This window comes from Lissotriton vulgaris, chromosome 6 (assembly GCF_964263255.1).
Source record: "Lissotriton vulgaris chromosome 6, aLisVul1.2, whole genome shotgun sequence".
NCBI classification, from domain to species: Eukaryota; Metazoa; Chordata; class Amphibia; order Caudata; family Salamandridae; genus Lissotriton; species Lissotriton vulgaris.
Window position 1 is genome coordinate 968,070,031 of NC_141694.1, and position 26,346 is coordinate 968,096,376.

The following is a 26,346-nucleotide window of genomic DNA, read 5'->3' on the forward strand; positions in this document are numbered from 1 at the left end:
GTATCCTCTTCCTGCTTCAACATTCTTCGCATGCTCAGAAAAACATTTCGCTGGATCCCCACCGAAACAAGGAAAACAGTCACCCATGCTCTGGTCACGAGCCGAATGGACTACGGAAACACCCTCTACGCAGGCACTACCGCTAAACTCCAGAAGAAACTCCAACGAATCCAAAACGCCTCAGCCAGGATCATATTAGACATCCCACGCAACGAACACATCTCTGGTCACCTTAAAGACCTCCACTGGCTACCCGTCAATAAGAGGATCACTTTCCGACTGCTAACCCACGCACACAAATCACTCTACGACATCGGACCAGAATGCCTCAACTCACGACTGTCCTTCTACACACCCTCCCGCCAACTACGTTCTTCCAGCTAAGCCCTCGCCACTGTACCTCGCATCAACAAGACCACCATGGGAGGCAGATCCTTCTCATACCTGGCTGCTAAAACATGGAACTCACTCCCCGCCTACCTTCGCCTCACCCAGAACCACCTAGCATTCAGAAAGCAACTTAAAACGTGGATATTTGACAAGTAACACTCCTCCCCTTTCTAAGCGCCTTGAGACCCTCTGGGTATGTAGTGCGCTATATAAATTCTCTGACTTGACTTGACTTGACTATTTTCCAACTTTAGGATAAGGAAAGACTGGGGAAAAATCATAATGTTCTAATCTATGCCTTGAAGTTTTCATGCAGTTCTTTGATGACGCCTAATAGCTCACTGTTCAATGTTAGGATTTTAACTTATAAACTGCAAATACCAAAATAATCTCTCAGACAAAAGCAGTAACTCACTGACCAATTTACATGATATGCATTTTGTGATCTGTGTGCTACACATTCTTTGCAGCAGGCATATTAACCCACTGTGTCTACCTTACCAAGAGTCAAAACTTCCACTAGACAAACCTCCGATCTCTCTCAATAATGAACATTAATCACCAAAGTTATCTTCACATTTTTATTGCTGCCTGAAAATTGCTGGAGACCAGGAATGCAGCAGCAGGTACTTTTCAAATCATAATGCACTTGCAAACACGACGCCCCTACTCTAAGTCAGCGACCTATGTTTGCTTGGTGCAGCAAGATTCATATACATGGTTCTTTAACATTTGGTCTGATTACTATATGAATGTAAATAACAATAAAGCATACATGAAAACTGTGACAACATGCCTGCTTTTCTCAATATTTCACTTCGAAAGTATGCGATTGTATTTGTTTAACGGGCAGTGATTTGCATAAGGTCAATGGAAAGTCCACAAGGTTGTCCCTGCCCCCCCCCCTGATTTTTTGTGTCTCCTACGCCCCTGGACTTGAGGATGAATATAGAGTGCCACGCACTCTGGGGGCCGGGGTCTGCCGGAAGGCATAAATAAAGAAGGGGCTGTAGAGCTTTCGTGGCCACACCCACTGAATGCATAACTGTCTCCAGTCAGTGCGCCCTTATAATAGTACTGCGCTATGCCCATGCCCAAGGGGTCCTAAACCATTGCACAGTCTTCAAAACATCATATCCCCCTACTTCTGACCTTGCCTCTTTTACCCAGAAATATAGTCTGTTCCAACACTTTGAGAAAATCGCTTCCAAAAGAACTTATTCCCTGGCCTAATAATTTCCAGGCAAGTCTCTTTTTTCTTCTGTTTTCTTAGCGTTTGTATAGGAAATGGTAAACCTAGGAGAAACTGCGTGATACGAAAATAACCAGAGTATTTTTTAAAAGGGACTATTATGCAATAGCGTTGCAGAAAATGTTCGCAAATGGCGGCCTTTGCTACTGGCAAACTCAAATGCAGTTATCTCTTTTATGAATTAGCAGATAATTTAAATGTTCAATCTAATACACATGGGACCATGTTCTTATCCCAACTTACATTTCCCTGGCTCCCAATAGAACCACTGTAAAAAGGGACGGAGACAATTACAAACATCTTAGTCACTAAGGGACAGAATCACCGAGAAACAATGTTCAGATGGTGCAATGGTCACAGCTGTCGACTGAGTAACCAAGTGCGAGTCTCAGCCTCGACTCAACGTCATCTTGTTTCTTGACAAATCACGTCTCCCCACCACCCCCCATTTAAAAAAAACACAGATGTGAAGCGATTTTTTGTAATGTAGTTGATGTTCATGTAACGCGTCCGATACCTAACGTTCGAAGTCCGTGCTATATCAAACTGCAAAAAAAAATTGCAAACATTCGCAGGTGTTTCCAGATGCATTCGGGTATTTTGAACTCCTAAATTAGACCTTCTTTCAACAGTAAAATACAGTGTAAGCATGACAACTTTTTGTAATTGCAAGAGTAACTTTGGAGTGGACATACAGCATTCGCTGTCCCGCCTGTCATACAGTTTCTCGGACACGTTTTAGTTTAATCTTGTTGGACCCTGCCTTTGAACAAGGAAGGACGACAATTGATAAATTGCAGGCGCAAAGAAAAAAAAAACGATAATCCAAGTTAACGGAGAAAAAAGCTGGACACAACGAGAAAATTTTCCTTCGTATGCAGGCGCGCAACACCCATTGGTCTCACGGGGCCTCACCCCGCCCCCCCCCCCCCCCCCTCACCCCCCCCTGTCAGCCCGGCTGCGACAGCTTCGCGGGCTGGCGAGCATGTAATTGCAGCCCCACCCGAGTACTTAACAGGTCTTTAAAAGACCATTTACTTGTAAATGAGGCTCTTGTGTGTTCACCCCTTCTTACAGCCACTCTGTCTATGGCTGGAAGAATTAACCGCCCCACCCCCCGCCCTCCCGAAATTTGGCTCTAGTTGCCCGCCTGTTCGTATGTGCAAGTACATTTTGTACTTATGACCAGGGAAAGTCACCGAGAAAGACAATAAATTTCACAAGTGCAATTCTAGTTTTTACCTGTAGATGGCCTCCATCTCATTGCTGTAGGTAGCTCTGATCAAAAGCCGATTCACGTTTGCTAGCACAGTCATGAAGTCCTTTTTGCTGACCGCGGTGCCAGTGCCGTAGACTGTGAACGCTTCAGGGCTGAGTAAAACCTTCTCCGTGTGCTCTTCGTAAGGCTGCAGGTAAATTCCCTCCCGGGCTGTAGCAATCCGCAAGCCGTTACCCTGAAATGCCAGCCGAAAAGAATACAGTTGTTGAGAAAACTGCACAGTTAAGGCTAGCTGTGACACAGAAGAAAGAAGCACACAGGCTGTTACAAAATAGAAATGGGTTATTGGACTAAGGCGCTCGTTATGAAGGGACTCAATTCTAGATGCTTGCCAATTTTTCAGAGATGCATAACAATTTTTCTGATGCAAGATGAAAATGTTGTGACTACCGAAATGGGGGGACATCATATATGTCTGAATAAAATAGTAATTGTATTGTACCATATGGAAAAATTGCTAATAAAACTTAGTTTAAAAAAAAAATGAAGGGACTAATTCTAAGGGTGCAACAACACAGATCTCTTTACCTTCAATCGTAGGTCTCAGCTGCTTAAAATAGCCAACATCTTCACATGAAATAACGGGGGCTAATGGGAAAGTACTGGGAGTTGGATCTGGAATTACCAATTTGCTGGTCATGCCTCAGTCTTTGCTTCCATGCAGGCTAACAGTACACTGACCTAACCCGCGCACTTAACGTCTAACTAGAAGGTTTTAAATCAGTTCTGACATATCCAAAATTAAAAAATAAACTGGTGGAGCCACTAGATCTTACTTCTGTAATTCTCTTCTCATCAATTAGAATAGATTGATAAACATCCAAACAATGTAGCTCATTTTCCTCTGGTGTCTGAGAGTTTGGAGGGAAAACCGGGAGGATATTCTTCTGCTCTAGGTGGAATGAAGATTTAACACAGAGTATGAAAGACCGTCCTGAAGCAAGAAACTTCTACACAAATATTCACAGGAAAGGGAACCTTAAGAATAAGGATCCTATTTCACCTAATCTTCTCACTGATGTTACAGCCACAAGTAAAAACAAGCCTTGGAAATGCAATAAGTCTCGGATTTATTTGAGTTATAGCTAATGGCATTGTAAATGGCAATGTCTTTTAGCCATGTGTTATGGAGTGTATGCATGTGGTGTGTAGTGGAATTATGTGGGTTGGATTGGAATTGTAGCAATGGTGGCATGCTGTGCCTTAGATGAATATGTTTAAAAGTAAAGTGCACAACATTATGAATGGGGCGACATTTCACCCCAAACCACTGGCACAGCCGGTACTGTCTCTGCAGCAATTCGTTTATCAATTGTTTTCCATTTTTCTCATTTGTCTCCAAAAATCATCATACATTATTTGATTCGAAGCTGTTCAAATCCGCATGCCAGGAAATGCATTTTCCAAAGATTCTCATTCTAGATGGGCCATCCGAACCTCTTTACAAGAACACGTACAAGCGCAAGTTCATCATAGCCGTTTATTAAAAACCCAATGCATTTCAGGCCACTCGGGCCTTTCGTCAGGGGTAACTGAAAATGACAATAAAACATGTATTATTGTTCCATTCCTCCATGTTTGTACAAAAAAGATATTAGTGTTAATTATATTTCTCTTCTCAGTCACTGACTTTCATTAAATCCAGTACTCTAATTCGCAATATTTCCATGAACAACCTTTAAATATTTCTGGCAGAACACGATCCCTTCCCTTTACTTAACTTCATATAACTCTGTGTCAATCCATTTCTATCTCCCAACTCACAAACGCTTTCACTCCCCCTCCCAATCAATCAATCAATCAAAACACTTGTACAGCGCACTACTCACCCGGCAGGGTCTCAAGGCGCTTGGGGGAAGAGGTCCGCTATTGCTCGAACAGCCAGGTCTTGAGTTGTCTCCTGAAGGCGAGATGGTCCTGGGTCAGCCGAAGATGGATGGGGAGGGAGTTCCATGTCTTGGCCGCCAGGTAGGAGAAGGATCTGTACCAGCGGTGGCTCTTCGGATGCGTGGTACGGCGGCGAGGGCGAGGCTTGTCGAACGTAGCTGGCCGGTGGGCGTGTAGAAGGTCAGGCGGTCGTTGAGGTACTTGGGGCCCAGGTCGTGCAGAGATTTGTGTGCGTGGGTGAGGAGCCTGAACGTGATCCTCTTTCTGACGGGGAGCCAGTACAGGTCCTTCAGGTGGCCGGAGATGTGGCTGTATCGGCGGTTGTCCAGGATGAGTCGGGCAGAGGCGTTCTGGATGCGTTGGAGTCTTTTCTGTAGCTTGGCTGTGGTTCCGGCGTAGAGGGTGTTTCCGTAGTCCAGTTGGCTGGTGACGAGTGCCTGGGTGACCGTCTTCCTGGTTTCGGTCGGGATCCATCGGAAGATCTTGCGGAGCATGCATAGGGTGTTGAAGCATGATGAGGAGACGGCGTTGACTTGTCTGGTCATCGAGAGGGAGGAGTCCAGGATGAAGCCCAGGTTGCGTGCGTGGTCTGTTGGCTTGGGAGTGGCGCCCAGGGCGGGGGGCCACCAGGAGTCATCCCAGGCGGAGGGCGATGGTCCGAGGACGAGGACTTCCGTCTTGTCTGAGTTCAGTTTCAGGCGGCTGTTCTTCATCCACTCGGCGATGTCTTTCATCCCTTCGTGTAGGTTCGTTCTGGCGGTGGCGGGGTCTCTGGTGAGGGAGAGGATCAGTTGGGTGTCGTCGTCATAGGAGGTGATGTTGAGGTTGTGCTGGCGTGCGATGGCTGCAAGAGGTCTCATGTAGATGTTGAAGAGGGTGGGGCTGAGTGATGATCCTTGCGGAACGCCGCAGATGACTTCGGTGGCCTCCGATCGAAAAGGGGGGAGGCGGACTCTCTGTATTCTTCCGGTGAGGAACGAGATGATCCACTCCAGTGCCTTCTCTTGAATACCGATGTTGCTGAGGCGTTGAACTAGGGTGCGGTGGCAGACGGTGTCGAACGCTGCAGAGAGGTCCAGGAGGATGAGGGCCGCTGTTTCCCCGTTGTCGAGCACGGTTCTGATGTCGTCGGTGGCTGCGATGAGGGCGGTCTCGGTGCTGTGGTTGGCTTGAAAACCAGACAATGAGGGGTCGAGGGATCCGTTCGTCTGGAGGAAGGCTGCAAGCTGTCTGTTGACGGTCTTCTCGATGACTTTGGCAGGAAAAGGGAGGAGCGAGATGGGGCGGAAGTTCTTGAGGTCGGTGGGGTCAGCTGTTGGTTTCTTCAGTAGGGCGTTGAGCTCGGCATGTTTCCAGCTCTCCGGGAAGGTGGCGGTGTTGAAGGAGGTGTTGATGACGTCCCGTAGTTGGGGTGCAATGATGGAGTCGGCCTTGTTGTAGACGTGGTGGGGGCAGGGGTCGGTCGGAGATCTGGAGTGGATGGTGTTCATCGTGCGGGCTGTGTCTTCGGTGGTCACTGTGGTCCAGGTGCGGAGGGTGGCGGTGGAGGGCGTTGGTTCAACGGTTGGGTGCGTTGATGGTGCGCTGAAGCTGTTGTGGATGTCAGCTATCTTGCGGTGGAAGAACGAGGCGAGAGAGTCGCAGAGGTCCTGTGAAGGAGTGATGTCGTTGTTGCCGGAGCTGGGGTTGGAGAACTCCTTGACAATGCTGAAGAGTTCCTTGCTGTCGTGGGCGTTGTTGTCCAGTTGTTCCTTCAGTGATTTCTTCTTGGTAGTGCGGATGAGCTGGTGGTGCTTGCGGTGGCATGTTTGAGGGCGGTCATGTTGTCTGTGGTCTGGTCGAGGAGCCAGGCTTTCTCGAGGGTGCAGCAGTTTTTCTTGGAATCCTTGAGTTCGTCGGTGAACCAGGAGGCTTTCTTGCTTCTGGGTCTGCCGGTAGGGTTCTTTAGTAGCGCGAGGTCGTCAGCGCAGTCGGTCAGTCACCCCGTTGGGAGTATAGAGGCAGACCCAGTTAATTAATGTGTCACAGGTGAACTTACTAGCAATGTTTATTTACATCTGAGTCAGACGAACATGAAAATATGAGCATAAAAATATCGGACTTTCCACATGTTTTTCGTGCTGCTTATGTCTTCAAATAGTTATAAAACATGCACAGACAGCATTTAAAGTTGAGCATCATTACAAATATGTATGGCAACGCTGCATGTAACAACGGGGTGTATTATGGGAGTTGCAGTATAGAGGCAGACCCAGTTAAATAATGTGTCACAGGTGAACATCGGGTTTGAAAAAGTGGGAGGGTTTTTAGATGGGAGGGTTGAATGTTGAGTTTAAATCCGGGCGGTAGAAAGAAACAGGAAACTCCTTCAGTGTAAGACATAGTAAGATGTTTGTTTGTAGCAGGTACGTGTTGGGCAGATAGAATGGAGTGGTACGGGCAGTGTAGAATGCGTAGGGGAGACTGAGGGTGCGTGTGAATGCGTGATGAGGATAGGGGAGAGTGGAGAGGGAGGAAGTACAGGGACGAGTTCGGTGTAGGGAGAGCAAGTGAGGAGTTAGTACGAAGGAGATTGAGAAGGGGTGTAACTGAACTGTTTGCTGTTGTTGTTCAATGAGGGATCTGAATGAACAGTGTATGAACAGAGGAGGATGATGGTAGGGGGAGTGAAAGCGTTTGTGAGTTTGGAGATAGAAATGGATTGACACAGAGTTATATGAAGTTAAGTAAAGGGAAGGGATCGTGTTCTGCCAGAAATATTTAAAGGTTGTTCATGGAAATGTTGCGAATTAGAGCACTGGATTTAATGAAAGTCAGTGACTGAGAAGAGAAATATAATTAACATTAATATCTTTTTTGTACAAACATGGAGAAATGGAACAATAATACATGTTTTATTGTCATTTTCAATCATCCCTGACGAAGGGCCCGAGTGGCCTGAAATGCATTGTGTTTTTAATAAACTGCTATGATGAACTTGCGCTTGTACGTGTTCTTGTAAAGAGGTTCGAATGGCCCATCTAGAATGAGAATCTTTGGAAAATGCATTTCCTGGCATGCAGATTTGAACAGCTTCGAATCGAATAATGTATGGATGATTTTTGGAGACAAATGAGAAAAATGGAAAACAGTTGATAAACAAATTGCTGCAGAGGCGGTACCGGCTGTGCCAGTGGTTTGGGTGAAATGTCGCACCATTCATAATGTTGTTTAGTTTATACGTGCAGTGTGGGCTAGGCACGTCACCACTGAGCACGCAATGTTGAACATGGAAGTTTACATTCAAGAAAAAAACATATTCAAGAGACGGTGTGCAACCCTCATTTATGTGTTGTTCTAAAAGTAAAGTGCACCATACTGCGATTGCTACAATAGTTCATTGTGGATGCGTTAACAATTGATGTGTGCAATGATGGCTGGTGGTGTGTGTGCTTGTAGAAATTGTGCACTGACGGCTGGTGGTGTTTGTGCCCGGTGTAAGCGTGCACTTACAGCTGGTGGTGTGCGTGCCTGGTAAAAGCATGCACTGATGACTGGTGTTGTGTGTGCCTGGTGAAAGTGTGCACTGATGTCTGGTGGTGTGTGTGTGTGTTTGGTGACAGCGTGCACAAACGTCTGGTGGTGTGTGCCTGGTGGAAGCCTGCAGTGACTGCTGGTGGTGTTTGTGCCCGGTGAAAGCCTGCACTGACGGCTGGTGGTGTTTGTGCCCAGTGAAAGCATGCACTGACGGCTGGTGGTGTGTGTGTGTGGTTGCATGTGTGGTGGTGACGGTGTGGTGGTGAGTGTGTTGCGGTGAGTGTGTGGTGGTGAATGTGTGGTGTGAGAGTGTGGTTTTGTGTGGTGTGTGTGTGGTGTGTGTGGTATTATGTGTGTGGTCTTATGTGTGTGGTCTTATGTGCATGGTGTTATGTGTGTGGTGTTATGTGTGTGGTGTTATGTGTGTGTGTGTGGTGGACTTAGTTCGAGTTTTCGTACCCTGCACATTCTCACACTGCATCTACACTCTCACACACTGCTCACCCTACACACTCACACAATGTTCACCCTGCACACACACACTGCTCACCCTGCACACTCACACACTGCTCACCCTGCACACTCACACACTGTTCACCCTGCACACTCACTCACTGTTCACCCTACACACACCGCTCACCCTACACACTCTCACACTGCTCACCCTGCACACTCACACACTGCTCACCCTGCACACTCACACAATGCTCACCCTACACACTCACACAATGTTCACCCTGCACGCTCACACACTGTTAACCCAGCATACTCACACACTGCTCACCCTGCATGCTCACACACTGCTCACCCTGCACGCTCACACACTGGTCACCCTGCACACTCACACACTGCTCACCATAAACACACACACACTGCTCACCCTACACACACACACTGCTCACCCTACGTAATGCGAAAAGACCTAGCTCTGCCCTTTGGCCTGTGTTGTAATCGTACAGTGGGTTGTGAGTAGTTGTGCTTGATTGGTTGGGGCATCCCCTCCTTGCTGCTCCCCTCACAGAGGGCCGGCTGCCTCCATGAAGCTCCCAAGATATGTGTTCAGCTGTTCTTTGTTTTAGCTCCTGTGTGTCAGTGCTCCGTGTAAGCGCACAAGCATACCCTGCTCTCTCTGGAACACTCACACTGCTGAGATTGTGTGTGTTAGAGAAAGAGAAAAGGTGAGGGTGACATTTAGTGCTATACAGCCAATGAACATAAAGTTACACATGGTCCCTTTTGCAAAGATTGTTAAATGGGAAAAAAATCTCAAATGCTTTCCCAAATATGATTTTTATCACCTCCATTGTGATACAGTGTTCACTGGTGTGTAGCACACTGAAATCTCTAGCAAGCACAGAGAATGGGGGAGGGAAGAAGATGGGACACGGCAGTTGCAAAGCCCTTGAGACTCCCTCTGAGGAGAACTGGGCAGCGTTGTTGCTTAGACCCTGTATACTCCAGAGGATTCTGGGAAACTCTTGCCAGCCTCACAGAGCTTTTTCTTGGAATCGGCTCATGCCATACAACCCCAAGAGCAGACATTGTGGTAGAGGGGCGGGATGGAGGGTTAAGCAGGGAGAATTTGAAGGTAGGGAGGAAGTCCAAGCATTTTTTTTGGGAAGGAAATTGTACGACCATTTAAGGGGGAACAGGGTTAGCTGAAGATTGGGACAGTTGCTTATTATTATGGGAAAGACAACATTTATATTTCCTTGGCTCCCTTAATGTTCATTTAACCAGAAACTTCTCTCAAATTACTGACTTCTATTTCTGTGCCTTTGTGTTAATCATTTCCCCAGAGAAATGGTGTTTAATTGCTGCCTAATTTGCATAATTATGCATAATAATCTCCACACCTAATGAATATTCATAATTCTCATTTAGATTTTGTTTTCTAATCAAACAATTCCAATGTGATTACTGTGTGGAGCAGGGATAAGTCTCTAATACCACCTTGGGTACTTGGAAGAATCACTGCAAACTCTCCCATCTCTTCCACTTCGTAGAATAAACGTTTGCTTTGCTAATGTCTTTTTGAAAGTAATTTATGTCCATACCCATGAAAATGTCAATGGAATTAATTTTAAACATGTCGTGCAACGCTCCAGAATTTCACTGCAGTATTTGCCGATCCTGTTACGTGTCTAGACCGTACAGACTATCTGCCAGGGTAACTATGGAGTGACTGAAACAGTAGCAGACCATGCCCAGTTTTTATTCAAGCCCCACCCATTAACCGATCTGGCCTTGCTTTTGACGACCGGGGCAATACATCAATTTTCTGACGCCCAGTGCCGGTAAGAGAGGGTTGGGGGGACTTAGAGGGGGGACAGATGCAGGCGACAAAGAGGGTTGGGGGTCGTTTGTAAGCGCCGACAAGGGAGAATAAACAGAAGTAAAACAAAACTTACGCACTGCTCGTGGCCGCCCCCAAAAAGTGTCGCCCGGGGCGGACAGTCTCACCCCCCCACCCCGTTTGTATTTGCGTTGCAGATATTTCAAACTGTAGCTTTCTTCTAAGCCTCATTTATCTTACAAACCTAATTAACTAAGAGCTTAGAATTCAGGTAACAAAGCACCAATACCGACAATAGACCATATGCTTACATATATGTTAGAAGGGGACCAGGCATGATGACAGAAACGTCCATACATTAAAAAAACAAGACGTCAGCGTTTACTTGCTTCGCCCTGAAATGGATGCAAAAAAAAAGCTTGTGAGTAGTGCCGCGCGCGCGCCACTGCGAGCATATGTTTACAATTACCGCGGCCTGACGGCCGCGATAATTGAAGATATATGGCCTCTGGTGCACGTAACAGACACCAATAGGCCATAGGTGGAGCTACGCGACTGCCTATGGCCTATTGCGTGTTCTGTTTAAAAACAGCACGCACGCGAAGGTCAATGGAAATGGACCTTGGAAATCCACACGCACAGCTATGTGGAATTTCAAGGTCCATTTTCAAATTGCCCGGAATAGGACTCTCGCTGCGCAACACTGCTGCGCAGTGTACGCTAGGCCCGAGCCCTAAAACCTCTTAAGAGTCTAGGAGGGGAGCGTGACTAGCCAGCCAACATGGAGGACGCAGCTCTGTAGAGCCCTGTCATAGTACCCTCGTTTATCCATATAATAATACGGGTGACGCTTCCATCTAGTCCAGTCATCTGGGTGCCAAAACAGTACACACGCCAGGGAAGCAGCGGAGACTAAAAAAACAACAAAGCCGAATAGGACGACACCGTAGGCCGAGACCTGATCCGTGAACTGCACCGACAGAGGACCCTGTGAGGACCTGTTGAGCATGAAGAGGAGCTGTGAGGTGCCCGAGCAATTGGCAACTGAGATCGTAACCTACCTGACCAACCCTGCGCCACAGCCACCCCTCACACATCATGGTCTGTGGCTCACTTGCTGAGCCCTGGGCGTTCCGACGGAGTGGCGCAGGTAGGAGTGCAGGCGAGTCCACGGAGGGACGACAGGCGTGTGTAGCATAGGCCTGCGGCGACCACCACTGCTCCCGCTGACAGCCTAGGGAGGAGCAATGCCACTAAGAGGGAGGGAGCAAGAACATCCTCCTTCTCCCACTCGCACATACCAGACACTGGAATATACAAAACTTTGCACATGGTGCACAATAGGAAGATTCACTCTTGATAGGGGGAGCAGAGGCAATGGCAACCATCGGAGGAGGCTTCCAGACCAGGGAGCTTGCAGGGGAGCAACAGGCCCATCGCGCACGGCATGAAGAGTGGCCTAAGTAAAGACACAGTGCGGCGTGTATAACCCTTGAAGAGGAGAGTCCTCAGAGACAAAGAACCGGCTCCTAGGCCCCACCCAGGCCCGAGTGATCGGAACATACTTCCCGCAGTGCCACACAGAATACAAACCGCTCTGGCCCTGGGTGCGGGGAAACCACTGTTCAATCCTCTCTGTCTGTAAATTGGGAAAAACCCTTGGCCCGTGGATAGGGTGAACTTTCGACATTGGGCACGCCCGGAACCATTGCGCAAGAACTTTACCCCCTGACTGATGTAACCCCAGGCAGAGGAAACAGAGCGTGAGCTACACACTGCCGACAAACATCCCTGACTCTGGTAATCCCAGCACAATATAACACAGCAACCATGCCTCTCAAATAAAGAACCTGGTAAACAAAGAACCACAGAGGGAGCACAAGACTGCTATCACCCAAGCAGGGAAGGGCAAAAGCTGCATTTCGGCACCTGAACTGGGGCTTCCCAGCCTACAAGCGAAGGGACATATAATAGCCATCACACCAAATGAAAACGTACAGCACACTTCCAGGCACAGCTCCTATACCTATGGCACAACAGTTAGTCATGGGGCATCTAAAAAACACTGTGCAACACTCCACTGCACAAGCTGAAGCACAAGGTGGGCAACCCGCAGGCCCAAGCACTGCAAGTGAAATTATGGATCTCACACTATCAGCCAAATTGGACACTGTCCTGGCAGCAGTTGAGAATCTAAGCACCACTCTAGATCACACCCTCACAGCGCTTGGGGAGAAGATAGACAAGGTAGTGTTGGACTTTTCTCTGCTCAGAGCAGACCACCACAAACTGGCTGATAAGGTAGAAACCCATGTACAATTTTTATCAAAGCTAAAACCATCCACAGACAGCCACGCAGGGGCTTTGCAGGACATCATAAATAGAGTCAATATCTTGGAAGACTGACTAGAAGACGCAGAAGGCCGCTCCCGCCGAAATAATATACGCGTAGTGGGTCTCCCAGAAGGTGAGGAAGGACAAGACCCCATGACATATGTAGAACGATGGCTGTACGAACTTCTACAAAAAGGCTCCCTGTCGCCAAAATTCGTAGTAGAGAGATCACACAGGGTACCAGCGCATCGACCACCACCAGGATCCAGACAAAGACCTAAACCTAAACTACTGTTTAGGTTTTAAACAATAGTTGTCGGACACAGTGCTCAGAGAAACCCGCAAGCTGGGTGAAATCAGAATCCAAAATGAACAGATAATGCTGTTTCCGGACTAAAAGTTACAATTGCAAACACGCAGAAGGTCATTCACAGGTCAAGAAGCAACTCTGTGCATTAAATATTCGCTTCTCCCTAAAGTTCCAAGCCTGGCTGAGGATCGCCATGAAAGGCCAAGTAAAATTCTTCGATGCACCGTCCGAGGTGTGGGACTGGTTGGAAGAAACAGGTCACCTGACTGAACCCAGGCCGCCTGTTGACTCTCAGCCACCATTTAGACCTGGCAGGACTTGCCAACGCTCAGGACAGGAAGTAACAGAGTGCCAAAGACAACTTTGGCCATCCCAGACAAAGAACAAAGAAAGGCGGAACGCCAAGACGCCCTCATGACAGCCGCAGCTATCCACTCTGCATCGCAGCCCACCGAATTTGACGCACGCTCAACCTGCTCCAGAGGCTCTGCGATGTCGTCCCCAACCCCCTCCGAGGATAGCGATTCTATTCAGCTTCCCAATGTGACACCGCAAATTTACGATGACATAATGTAGACAATGGACAATTATACATCGTAATGTATCCTTTTTGTAGTGAGCATGCACTGTGGCAGCAAATGCACACAACACACTACCACTAAACTGCACATTCCATATCAAATACACTCTTGATGTGTGCTAACAACGCTGTAGGAACCCCTTAATTATCCTAGTTCAGATCAAGGCACATCATTCCATGCATACGCTCAGCACACGACACGCCCAATTCAGATATCCCTGCCATGAAAGTTGCCACTGTTTGGCATTACAGTTTGGATGAGTTTCAGTCAAGATCTTACCTGGTATGTGTTACATGTTATTCAGTTAAACCATCAGCCCCTGATATGTGCACATTGTCACTGAGACCCCACCAGGCAACCCAGGTCGCGGATACACCTGTAACCATCCCCTGACAGGGACATATAAGACACACGCAGGCCACAAACCAACATTCTGACCTGGAATATGAGAGGTTTGAACATGCCCAGCCGCAGGTACTCCATATATGCATACCTCACACGTAGACACACTGACTTTGCACTACTACAGGAGACACACTTTATGCAAGCGGAACTAGCCCACCTCCGTAAACACTGGAGAGGGCAGGTATATGGTACTAGCTACTCTTCACAAGCTAGAGGGGTGATGATCTGGGTTAAAACTGGCATGCCGCACACCGCAAAGGAGATAGTCATAGATCCAGAGAGGAGATACGTCTTTGTTAAAGGCACACTAAACAGTTAAGTTTTACTCCTGGGCTCATTATACGCCCCAAATACAGACCGAAGCACAATTCTCAGACATATTACAGAAAAATTGGACTCTCCTGGCTGATGGGGGGGATTTCAACTCAGTTCTGGATGTTAAACTTTATAGATCGTACCACCCCCTGACATGGGCAGTGATTGCCTCGAACACACAGAATCTCAGGGAGTGGCTGACACGTTGGTCACTAACAGACATATGGAGGGCACAGAACCCCATGACACAAGTGTATTCTTTTTATTCTGCAGTACACAATCTGCATGTGCGCCTAGACAGAGTGCTGGTGTCATCCACCCTACTCACACTAGTTAAGTACACAAAGTATCTATGACGCACACACTCTGACCACAATCCACAACTCCTTCATCTTGAATGGGACCCCAGCCCATCACCAATACCCACCTGGCACCTCCAGCCGACAGCACTGGAAGATCATGCTTTCTGGGCATCCCTGGGAACATCCATATTGGAGTATTTTGAGTTAAAGGAGCACACAGCGGAAGACCGCCTTCTGCAAAGTGCAACACCCAGAAACAGCTCAGCAATGGGTTAGGCCAGATAAAAAGAAAGCTGCTAGGTCACGGAACAAAGTGTGCGGCAGGTACATCAAATTCTAGATGGCTAGACGCACTGAAAGCAGAACATGCAGACTTACTATAGCAGCTGCGATGCCATAACTATGCTGCACACACAATTCCATGGGCCGTGCAGGTAAAGTATTGACATGGCTCCTACGTCCAGAACACACTAGCCGCCCCATAGAATCCCTCTACACTGAAATTGGACGACTAGTCCACACACAACGTGAAATACATGAAACGATGACCAGGCACTATACTAAATTATACCGATCTTGGAGACCACTAGACAATAGTTTACTTGCCAAATTCCTAGACTTGCTACGCCCTCCCAGAATGACTCCAGACCAAACACAAGTTAATGTAGATAACCACAAAGTTACAATCAAGATTGGGTTTTTTATGTCTAAATAGACAACATTTATTGTTAAATAGACAAAACAGTAGCAACAAAACAGTATACAATCCGTGAGTGAGCAGGGCATTAAAAGGGTTTTGGGAAATCAGCCGATTTCCTTACCACAGGCAGGTGACTCAAAAGTGACTTGCAAAGTGAAATGCACATTGGTGGAAGTCCCAATAACAATAACATCTAGTACTCAACAAATGCATTAATTTTTAGTTATGAGTTTAAGATGTAAGTGTCAATGCCCTTTCGATCCCCAACCAGGTTATGGGATCATCATCAGGACTTAAGCATAAAGCAAATGCCTGCGAAGTTGCTCAAAGCACACTACCGATTGGCAGTACCAAGGGGTAGCAGAAACACGTGAAACAATGGCAGGAAAATGGTTAGGCAGCCGGCCGGTGAAATGAGGAGAGAGGTGCCAGGCGAACCTGGTGAGTATGATGAAATGGCAGTAGTGATGCAGGGCCAAGCCTGGTGTATAGGCAGATGTGATGTCCTCAGGCGTAGAGCATTTCTGCGAGGGTCCTATGACGGGTATAGACAATTGTGAAATTGTAGGTGGTCACTGGCACGGAGACCGGAATAAGGGAATATTGAGAGGCCTTGCTCCACATTGCTGCAGAGCGGACAACATGCCCTCGCAGCCCCTTCCCCGCTGATTTTAAGTGCAAGACTTCAACAAGCCCACACCACCCTTTATCTCCTGGATCCCCCTTTAACTAAGGCTGTGTCATCTCGGGCCCGCTCGATATTCCCTTATTCCGGCCTCTGTGCCAGTGACCACCTACAGTTTCACAATTGTCTACACCCGTCATGGGACCCTTGCAGCAAGGCTCTACGTCTGAGGACATCACATCCGCCAATTCACCAGGCTTGGCCCTGCATCAGTACTGAAAAAACAAAGTGTAACAATGGGTCAACAGAGAAGGAAAGCAGCTATCTAGACAACTGTATGTGACTTTTTAAAAAAAAGAGAAACACAATCCAAGAATCCAAAGTATTCTTGGTGAAAAGTTGTTCCCATCAGATACCCGCCCTGTACCGCCCTACATCACTTGGGATCCTTCACCAGAAGGAAGTGGAACAAACCACTTAGGATTAGGTGGATTGTGACCTAATCGAAGTGTGAAGGAATGTAGGGTGTGTGGATAAACTATTATGATGGTATCAGGGGGCATAAGAAAATCAAAAGGCAGTGCATTGAGTGCTCGCTGTGACGTGTGGAAGTGAGAAAGTTAATATTGGGTTGAGGGAGTGGAGAAAGAATTTATTATGTTCCTACCCTCACCCAAGGTTAAAAAACAGTGCAAGTAGTAATAACAAATAACTACTGAGATTTTATATTGGTCGACATGTTTCTGCAGTATTAGGTTCAAAGGATACCAGTCTGCTTCATCAGGACCTAGTTGTTAAAGAAGTGCTACTGCTCATCTTAAAGTGTATGGAGTGTATAAAAAATCATATCACCCATGTTCTGGGGAATGGACTCTCCACCTCACCCAGCAACAGCTCAGGTACAAATGGAGCACCGCTCTGTCCGTCGGTACTCCGCGCCTTCCTCTAGGCTGACTGTGCATCAGTACTGCCATTTCACCATACTCACCAGGCTCGTCCCGGCACCACTATCCTCATTTCACCGGCCAGCTGCCTAACCATTTTCCCGCTATTGTTTTGTGTGGTTCTGCTACCCCTTGGGACTGTCCATCGGTAGCGTGCTATGAGCAACTTCGCAGGCATTTGCTTTATGCTTAAGTCCTGATGATGATCCCATAACCTAGTTGGGGATCAAAACATCGTCGATACTTACGTCTTAAATTCATTACTAAAAATGTATGCATTTGTTGAGTACTAGATGTTATTGTGACTTCCACCAATTTGCATTTCACTTTGCAAGTCACTTTCAAGTCAACTGTGGTAAGGACATCGGCTGCTCTCCCAATACCCTTGCACGCCCTGCTAACTCACTGATTGAATACTGTTTTGTTGCTAATTTTTTGCCTCTTTTATATTAAATATTGTCTATTTAGACAGAAACGGACCCAATCTTGATTGTAACTTTATGGTTATCTATGTTAACTTATGTTACAAGGGACCGCTGTCTCTTAGAAATTTACTACTACCCTTGGTCCCTTTTGATTTCAAGGTTCCCCATATCTCCTTTTCCTGTCCAGATCAAACACAGCAGTTAAACAAGCAAATAGCACCTGAGGAAATCCGGACCACAATCATGGCCCTTGCCAATTGGAAAACTCCAGGCCCCAATGGACTACAAGCAGAATTTTACAAGGCATACACTGCAGCAGTAGTTCCACATCTAAACGCACTGCATACCAAAGCAATCGCCGCATAGTGACTACTTTTACATGAGAGTGGAGAAACTGGTGTCCCTGTTTAAACCGAACAAAGATCCCAAGGTTCTCAGGGCTTATAGACCACTAGCCCTCCTAAACATGGACTACAAAATACTAGCAACATTTTTAGCAGATAGACTCATGCCAATAATGCCCTCCCTTGTCCACTCAGACCAAAAAGGCTTCATACCTTCTAGAAGCACCTCCTTTAAAGTAAGACGCTTCTTCAGAGTAGCTACCTACTCGCAGTACCATCTGCCCAATGCAGGATGCCTGGTCCTGGACCTAGAAAAAGCCTTTGACTCGCTACAGTGGGGGTTTCTCTTTGCAGTACTAGATAAATATGACCTAGGTGACAGCTTTACCAGCATGGTCCGATTACTATATTACAGGCCACTGATAAGGGAAAAAACAGGCCCACACATATCGGATTCGATAAAGATATGCAGAGGGACATGTCAGGGATGCCCCCTCTCTACGCCCTTATTTGCCCTAGCAATTGAACCACTGGCAGAGACCCTCAGAGAGGAGGTAAGTAATGGGATCATGCTAGGCGATGACACCCATGTTGTGTCATGATATGCAGACAACCTCCTTCTGTACATAGAAGACATATACCACATCCCCCATCAACTAAGATCTAAACTCAAAAAATGTGCCACCATATTGGGGCTGAAGGTAAATGTCCCAAAATCTGTTCTGAACTCCTTCAGTGAACACAACACAGACCCCGGATACATACTTAATGGACAATGGATTCAGTGGTACGAAACGACATTCCGATACCTAGGGATACATATATACCACAATCCACCAGACCTGCTTGATGGTAATCTAGGAAAGACCATAACAGCAATCCATTCTCAAGTCACCTTCTGGAATACACTACCGCTATCAATAACAGGACGAGTGGCATTGACAATTGACATTACTAACCTCCCATTCTATATCCCCCCCATCATATTTTCAACCCTTAGAGGCACTGATTCGAGATCTTGAATGGGGAAACTCAAGACACCAGGTGGCATTCCAAAAGTTGTATCTGCCCACAGACCAGGGAGGGATGGCAGTTCCAAATTTAGAGCAGTATTATCTGTCACCCAATTACAGTGGATAGCAAGGTGGTTGGAATATGGACACAGAGAAGACACGGTGATCACTCTCCCCCTATACAGCTCTCTGAAATGCTAAACCAATTCCACCCATGAAGCAGGGTGAAAACCCCAAGTCTGCTTTTGTTAGGAGTGGCATATAAATGCTAACTCAGAGCACTCTTCATAAGCCAAACAACCACTCCCTATGCCCCGTCCTCCCACTGGAAGGAACACCTCGGGGTCCTAACACAACAACTGTGGCTGAACTACAACAATGGCAAGACACAGGTATCCAAGACCTAGGTGATTTGTACCTAGATGGAGTGCTGCGCTCATACACCACACTTGTAACAGAAGAGGAACTACCCCCTGGGCAATTTCTATTACATTGTTCCCTCATAGAGGCATTAACCACCCACTGGGGGGACATATCCGCAGAACTAAACATTCACCTCACCATACAATACCTGCATGTCATGGGTCAGGGAGGACACATAACAAAATGGTTTGCCGCCTCGCTAAGGCACCACACAGCCGCTGAACTGTCAGCCCTTAGGTGCCACTGGGAGACTCAGGGGGCAGATCACTCTCTACTGCAGAGTGAAATTCGGTGCCACAGAGACGGATCTATATCAACCGAATTGTATGCTTCCGACCGATCCAATTTTTTTATCATCCACAGGGCATACCTTACGCCTTCAAAGATCAAAAAATACTTTAGCTGCCAGGATGCTAACTGCCCTAGATGCATGTTTACAGATGCAGATCTACTGCACATGCTTTGGAGTTGTCCCACATTACCTGAATCCTGGAAAGCAGTGGCAGATGATCTAACACATTGTACAGCTAGGGACATCCCCCTAGAGTGGCCGACATATATCTTGCACCTGCACCACAGGACCCATAATAACAAGGTTATTTCCCGGTTCCTGAATTTAGGAATAGTGGTGGCAAAGAGACTAATCACCAAGAAATGGAAGGCTCCCCACCCGCCCACAATCACAATGTGGAGGCACTCAATGCACACCTGGGCAAAAGCGGAGAGCGTAGCCCTTCACAGGGAAGACACACTAGGACTCCGCAAAATCCTGATAGCAAGCAGCTGGGATGCAGTTCTCATAATCCTTCTGAACATAAGCAATGGTGATGAATCCCCCTCACAGAGTCAGCAGCATAGCCAGGACGAATAAAAGTACATAGCCAGCCCAGGCTAAGAATACCACATCGGTCCAACAGGTGGGCGACCAGTACATAAGACTGGGTGATACACCTTTCACTGACATAACCTAGAAAGCATCATGTAGTGCATACCGGAAATGTACACTTATATGGCCTGTGACACATGATCGGGATACCTCAGCGACAACACTTTCTAATTCACTACAGAATACCAATTACATATCACCAGTTCTTGTTTATTGTATGATCCCTCCCTTCCCCCTTCATTTCTTCTCTTAATAGTTCATTCTGTTAGCAAACACATACATGGTGAAAGCGAGAACAGGACCATGCAGGTTGTGCCTTGACCAGAAACAGCTAGAACACGCCCTTAGTGGCACGAGCAACACTGGGGAGACAGTAATAGCAAGATTGCATACTATATGAAAACAACAGCATAACTAAGAAACTGACCTTAATCGGCCAACATAATATCAGTCTCTCTCTTCAGTCAGATCAATTAAAGATGCTGTTATGCTCTTGTGCTCCTAATGGTCAAGGATATCTTAACTATTGTATACACTTCTGCAATCTTAATGTTCTACAATTGATTATGTATGTAAAGTCAATGTGTACTGTGTGATATCACAACACTGAAAACTTTCAAAAAACAATAAAACAGATTTAAAAAAAGTTAAAAGTCTCAGCTCTCTAGATTATAGAAGCTCAAAAAGCTGAACTTTTAGCATGTGGAGAACCAACAATAAGTCCCAGGCAGAGAATCTTAACCTTGCCAAAGTTTGGATAGTCCCAAAACCCTTGAACAACCGCTTAATTAGCTCTCAGTCCTCCAAGCCTCCCCAAGTGCCCGTAAATGCTTTAACTGCTGCCCATTGAATTCTGAGGGAGGAAACTTTAAGACCCAAAGACAAAACCATCCTGCAAAAATTCCAAAATGTGTGAGAGCTGTGTAGATTGGATTGAGGAACCACCTTGCTGACTGCAGGTGGATTAATGCCTCCTATAAGAAGCTAAAGGAAAGCCCTCCTTGAGGCTTGAATGGAAACTGCCAGTCTCCCTGAAAGCTCCCTTGTCAATAGCGTTACCCTCTCAACATTCAAACCCTTAGCTTTGATCTTTTGACAGTTGAAGAAGGGAGACAGGGGAGGTATGGTTTGAAAGGAGCTATTCTTTGTCCATTCTCAGAGTCACTACTAGGGAGAACCAGGTGAACCATGGCCAAGCTGGATCAACAAGAATCACTGTCAATATTTCCTCTGTCTACCTCACTTAGAATTTGAGAAGAAGAAAGAGAGGAAAGGCATATAGGAGAAATTCCAGCCAACTGCCTGAAAGGGTATCCAAGAGCTATGCTCCTCTGCCCTTCAATATAATATTAGAATCTTTGCATTTTTCCGACTGGCAAACAAGCCCACCGCTGGAGGGCCATATCTCTGACATATTTGGTAAAACATACCATGACTGAGACAAAAATCATTTGAAGGAGGGGTTACTCGATTCAACTTGTTCACCATCATATTTACAGTGCCTTTGATCTAAACTGCCGTTAACAAGGTCACATTGTCTTCAACCCAGATGAATACCTGGTCCGTTATTCTATCAAGAGAAGGAGCACTCGTTCCCCCCCTGCATGAGATAAAACTTTGCTGTGTCATTGTCTTTACCTGACAATCACTGCTCTTCTGTAAAGGATATGGTTAAAGGTTTCTAGGGCTACACACACTGCCTCTAACTCCCTCCGGTTTGAAGACGTCATTCAATGTTTCTCAAGCCAAAAACCTTTAGCCTAATGACAATCAGTCCAAGCACTCAAATCTGTTACTCTGACATTGGTGGTTATAATTACTGGAATCTCTGCCTTTAGAGACACATTTGTCAGGATGGATCCAGCATTTTTATGAAGGCACAAGGGGATGACTTGAGCCCGAAGGTTAGAACTCTGAATTTGTACTGAAATGGACCTGCTGCAAATCTGAGAAACCTCTGATGTTGGGGTGAAAAGGGATGTGCATGTAGGCATGTTGTAAATCTATAGTTATGAGGAAGCTCCCTGTGACAGCATCTGAATCACCTCTTGTAATGTCAACATTTTGAAATGAGTTGGTCTGATCCAGATGTTCACCCCCCTGAGATTGAGTACTGGTCAACTATCCTGAGGGCATCCTGACTAGGAGCAGAATCAAGTAAGTGCCCTCCTTTGTTCCTTGGCTGGCACGTGAATAATTGCCCTCTTGGCCAATGAAGCTTGAATTCCTGACCATAGAGATTCTCTCTTGCGGGTTCTTAGAGAACTGATGTTAGAATAATGACCAACGTTGAAGGAATCATCTCAAATTCTATGAGGAGGCCCTTCTTTAGGGTGCTTAATACCCTACGATCCTTTTCATTCTTTTCCCAGATGTAAAAAATGTTAAAAGCCGGCCCCCACCCAGGGGCATAGATTGGTAAGTAAGTTGAGGGGCGGGCATGTGAGCTTCAGATTTCCCGATAATACAGCTGAGACATCTTGTTAAAGCACATAATATGAGATGCAGGAAATGAAGGTGTCTTTAGGGACAGTGGAAAGAGACAGGCAGGTGGATTGTTAGGGGTACCTAACCTTTTCAAACTATCCAACATTTTTTATGGTCTTCAAAACATAGGTAAGAGAGAGTGTGTGTTTTTGTGGGTATGTAAAAATCCCAGGTGAAACCCAAGAGACTCTTCAGACAACCCGAATGAAAGCAATTTTACCCAACTATTTACCACAGAATACAGTTTTAGGGGGGTAACTCCCCAAACATCATCCTTGGAGCTGCATTTATGCCCCTACTGGCTCCTTGATGTCAATAGGAAACACATTGTCAGGTGCGCTTCTTCGTCATTCCCGACTAGTTAGACTCTTCCAGGTCTTAATCGGACTTCTTACGTTGGAATATTTGTCTTTGGTATTGATAGTATTTAGAATTACTTTCTTTTAAGTCCTTGTTCCAAAATCTGGTAGCCCTGTCAGCTGAAGAATTAAAATGGAGGGGAGTCTTCCGATCTTTGTGGAATTTAGTTATCATCTCATCCAACTGCTTTCCAAAAAGCTTCTTGCTGTCAAATTGAATCTTCAGTAATTAAGATTTTCCCAAAAAATCTGCTTTCCATTCCATCAACAACAAATTGCAACAAGGAAAAACTGAAACACCCGAGGACAGAGAAGTTGCTCTGATGTTATCTGAGGAGACGTCCACCACGTATTTAGCCGGTAGTACCATCATACCTCTATAGATAAACAGTCCACTTCCTACTATAAACTACTTCTGACAAAACTTCAAAACCATGAAGCCAAGGTTGCAAAGCATAATCCTAATATGAAGCAATCTTGAGCACCAAATTATTTGAAATAAAGGATTTTTTGGGTTGCACTGTCCACCCATCTATCTACTGCTTCCACTGGAGTGCAGTTTTATGTTTAATAGCAGACCTGCCTATTAGAGGAGCCGAAATCGAATCGACTTTATTGGTAGAAGGGATGATTTCCTCACCATCTGACAAACCATACGATTTCTGCAAAGATCTAGCTACCTAAGACTAGTCAATGTCTTTCCACCGCCTAAAGAGTAAATCTCAGATTTTTTCATGGAGTGGCAATGCCAAACTGGCAGGCTTTGTGTATTGAAGGAATAGATTCTCCTCCACCATGGGCGGGGCTGCTTCAAACTCCAGATTCTCATGAATCAAAGATCTGAACTAGCTCCTTCTTAGCACATCTGTAGAAGTGCTTGGTCCCTCACAATTAGAGTCACGAATTGAATCAGGCGCGTTCTCAGAGGGTCTCTTTTATCTCTCTTAAAATTTTAATAGTGCTTTTGAGACCAAGTCCTCAATCATCAGGAAAGAAAGCTTTCCTCCGTTCCGTGGGTTGCCCGAGTTTACTACCCCACCCTTCCCCTCTCCCTCCCGCCTCACCACCTCGCAGCACGTCCTATGCGGGCCGCCACTACAACCTTTGCTTTTCATGTCAAGTGCCATACATTCATCTGACAAATAAATGCAAAATTCTCTTGTTTTCCAAAGATTGTATGTTTCTCTGATGCATGACTACTCAATTTTGGCACAAATTTTCATGTTGACTGACTTACAGCTTGGGGATAAGCAACCCGTGAACAATTAGCATAGTTATTGCTCCCATTCTGCTATTTATGTGAGGAAAGTGATTGAAAGTGAATGGTGTCCCTTGACTGTTTTAAGAGAGGAAATGCCATCTACCCTATTCTGATGGCAAGAGACAAGGTGAAGATGTTCTCTTTAAGCAGGAGTCCTTTAAATGGAAATATGTTGTTTATGCATTGCTTTGATCCGCAATACTTGGCATTTGGCATTATATTATGCACCTACTGTCGCCTACACTAAACTGGTACTTACTAAATTAAACTTGGTATGATAAAGGAAGAGACTACATTCAGGAATCAAAAATTATGATGAGTAGGTAACGCTTGCAAATGTACTAAGGAATTTTGAAGTTGCAAGGGATTTACAGCCTGATTCATTAAAGGTAATTGCGCTCGCAAAGGGCCAGATTCTGAGAATCTGGCCCTTTGCGAGTGCAATTTTTGCATTTGGGATTCATCATCCCAAATGCAAAACTCGGTAATAGCGAATTCGCAAATTTGCGAGGAATTACATTTAAGGAATCTCTATTTGAGATTCCTTAAATGCAATTCATCATCCATTTTCAAATTGCGAAATCGCAATTTCGGGCCGCTATTTACCGCGAGGTCAAACCTCGTGGCAAATAGCAAAAACTCAGAAAAATGCCTTTAAAAGCATTTTTCTGAGTTGCATGTTGCACACACACATGTCCTTTGGACATGTGTGTGCGCAACACCTGTTTACATTAGCATTTAAGGGGTGCTACAGGGTGTCCTCTGGACACCCCTGGCACCCTTTAAATCGCTATCTTATTTGCGATTAGCTAATTGCTAATCGCAAATAACGAATACTCCCCATTCATTCCTATGGGCCTTTTGGCCCATAGGAATGAATGGGGAGTTATTCCTTATTTGCGATTAGCAATTTGCTAATCGCAAATAAGGAATCTGTAGGAATCGCAAAAAATATTGCTATTCCTACATGAATCCCGTTTTGCGAGTCTGGAATAGCGATTCCTTATGATTCGCTATTTCAGACTCGCAAAACCTCCCAATGATGAATCAGGCTGTTATTTCTTAAAATCAGTCCCTTTGGCATACACCAATCTCAAACTATTATTAGATAACAGGTTACCAAATTGCAATTTGGGTTTGCAACTACTTTGCAAATGCAAATTGGCGTTTTTGGTATGCACCAACGCCAAATTTTGACTAGGTAAGACGTTACTGAATCGAAATTTGGATTTGAAACAACATACCAAATCACTGTTTGGAAGATATGTATTTAGGGCATCTTTTCAAATTAGTGTCTTGCAATGGTAATCAGGCTTCAAAACAATATTTTACCATCTACTGAAAGGTAGTGGGAACCCATTCGAAAATGGGAAGGGATTCCCGAAGTGCCCCTTCCCCTTTGTGACTGTTTAATAAAAAAAATATAACAGTAGGCAGTGGTGCATGGTACCACTGCTTACTCATAAAAAGTGTTTGGGAATGCTTGACATTCATTTTAATAACATCCCATGTTCATTCAGGAGATCGGTCTGCATTTAAAACAAAGATCTTGCTTTATTGAAAATAAATCACATATGTGGTGTTCAGGTGATTGTAGTCCACTTTAGAAGGTTGTAATTTGTGACCTAATTAAACAACAAGGGGTGGTGATGGACAGAGTTTCTGAATTAAGCACAATACTCTCACCCAGTCAAGAGATCAGGGCTAGATCCAACACCGTTTTTTAGCTCACTGCACCATCCCAGCTCAGAACCTGGCTATATGCAAATTAGTCTGTTCCTGTCCCAGTGCATGATGGGAACAGGGCAAACCAAACTACCAAGCCAATTCTTTCACTGGGAAGGAAACAAGCTTCCGGGGACCGGTTTCTGGCATTACAGCCGTCTTCAGCCCGGCTTGCTTGAATCCTGATGGTGTAATGAGCAAGGGACTCACATCTGAGTATACCCTTCCACGCTTATGGTGGACAAAATAATTAAACAACAAGGGGTGGTGATGGACAGAGTTTCTGA

At 45.8% G+C, this 26,346-nt stretch overlaps 1 protein-coding gene across 7 annotated transcripts in view; it reads right to left on the minus strand.

The window, feature by feature from the left end:
* Nucleotides 1–26,346, minus strand: part of LAMA2 (laminin subunit alpha 2) — a 3,858,378-nt gene that overhangs the window by 2,222,745 nt on the left and 1,609,287 nt on the right. For all 7 annotated transcript variants that reach the window (XM_086927001.1, XM_086926997.1, XM_086927002.1 and 4 more), the window contains exon 14: nucleotides 2,885–3,096. In XM_086927001.1, the coding sequence (XP_086783127.1) occupies nucleotides 2,885–3,096 (212 nt within the window). The remainder of the gene's footprint in view (nucleotides 1–2,884; nucleotides 3,097–26,346) is intronic.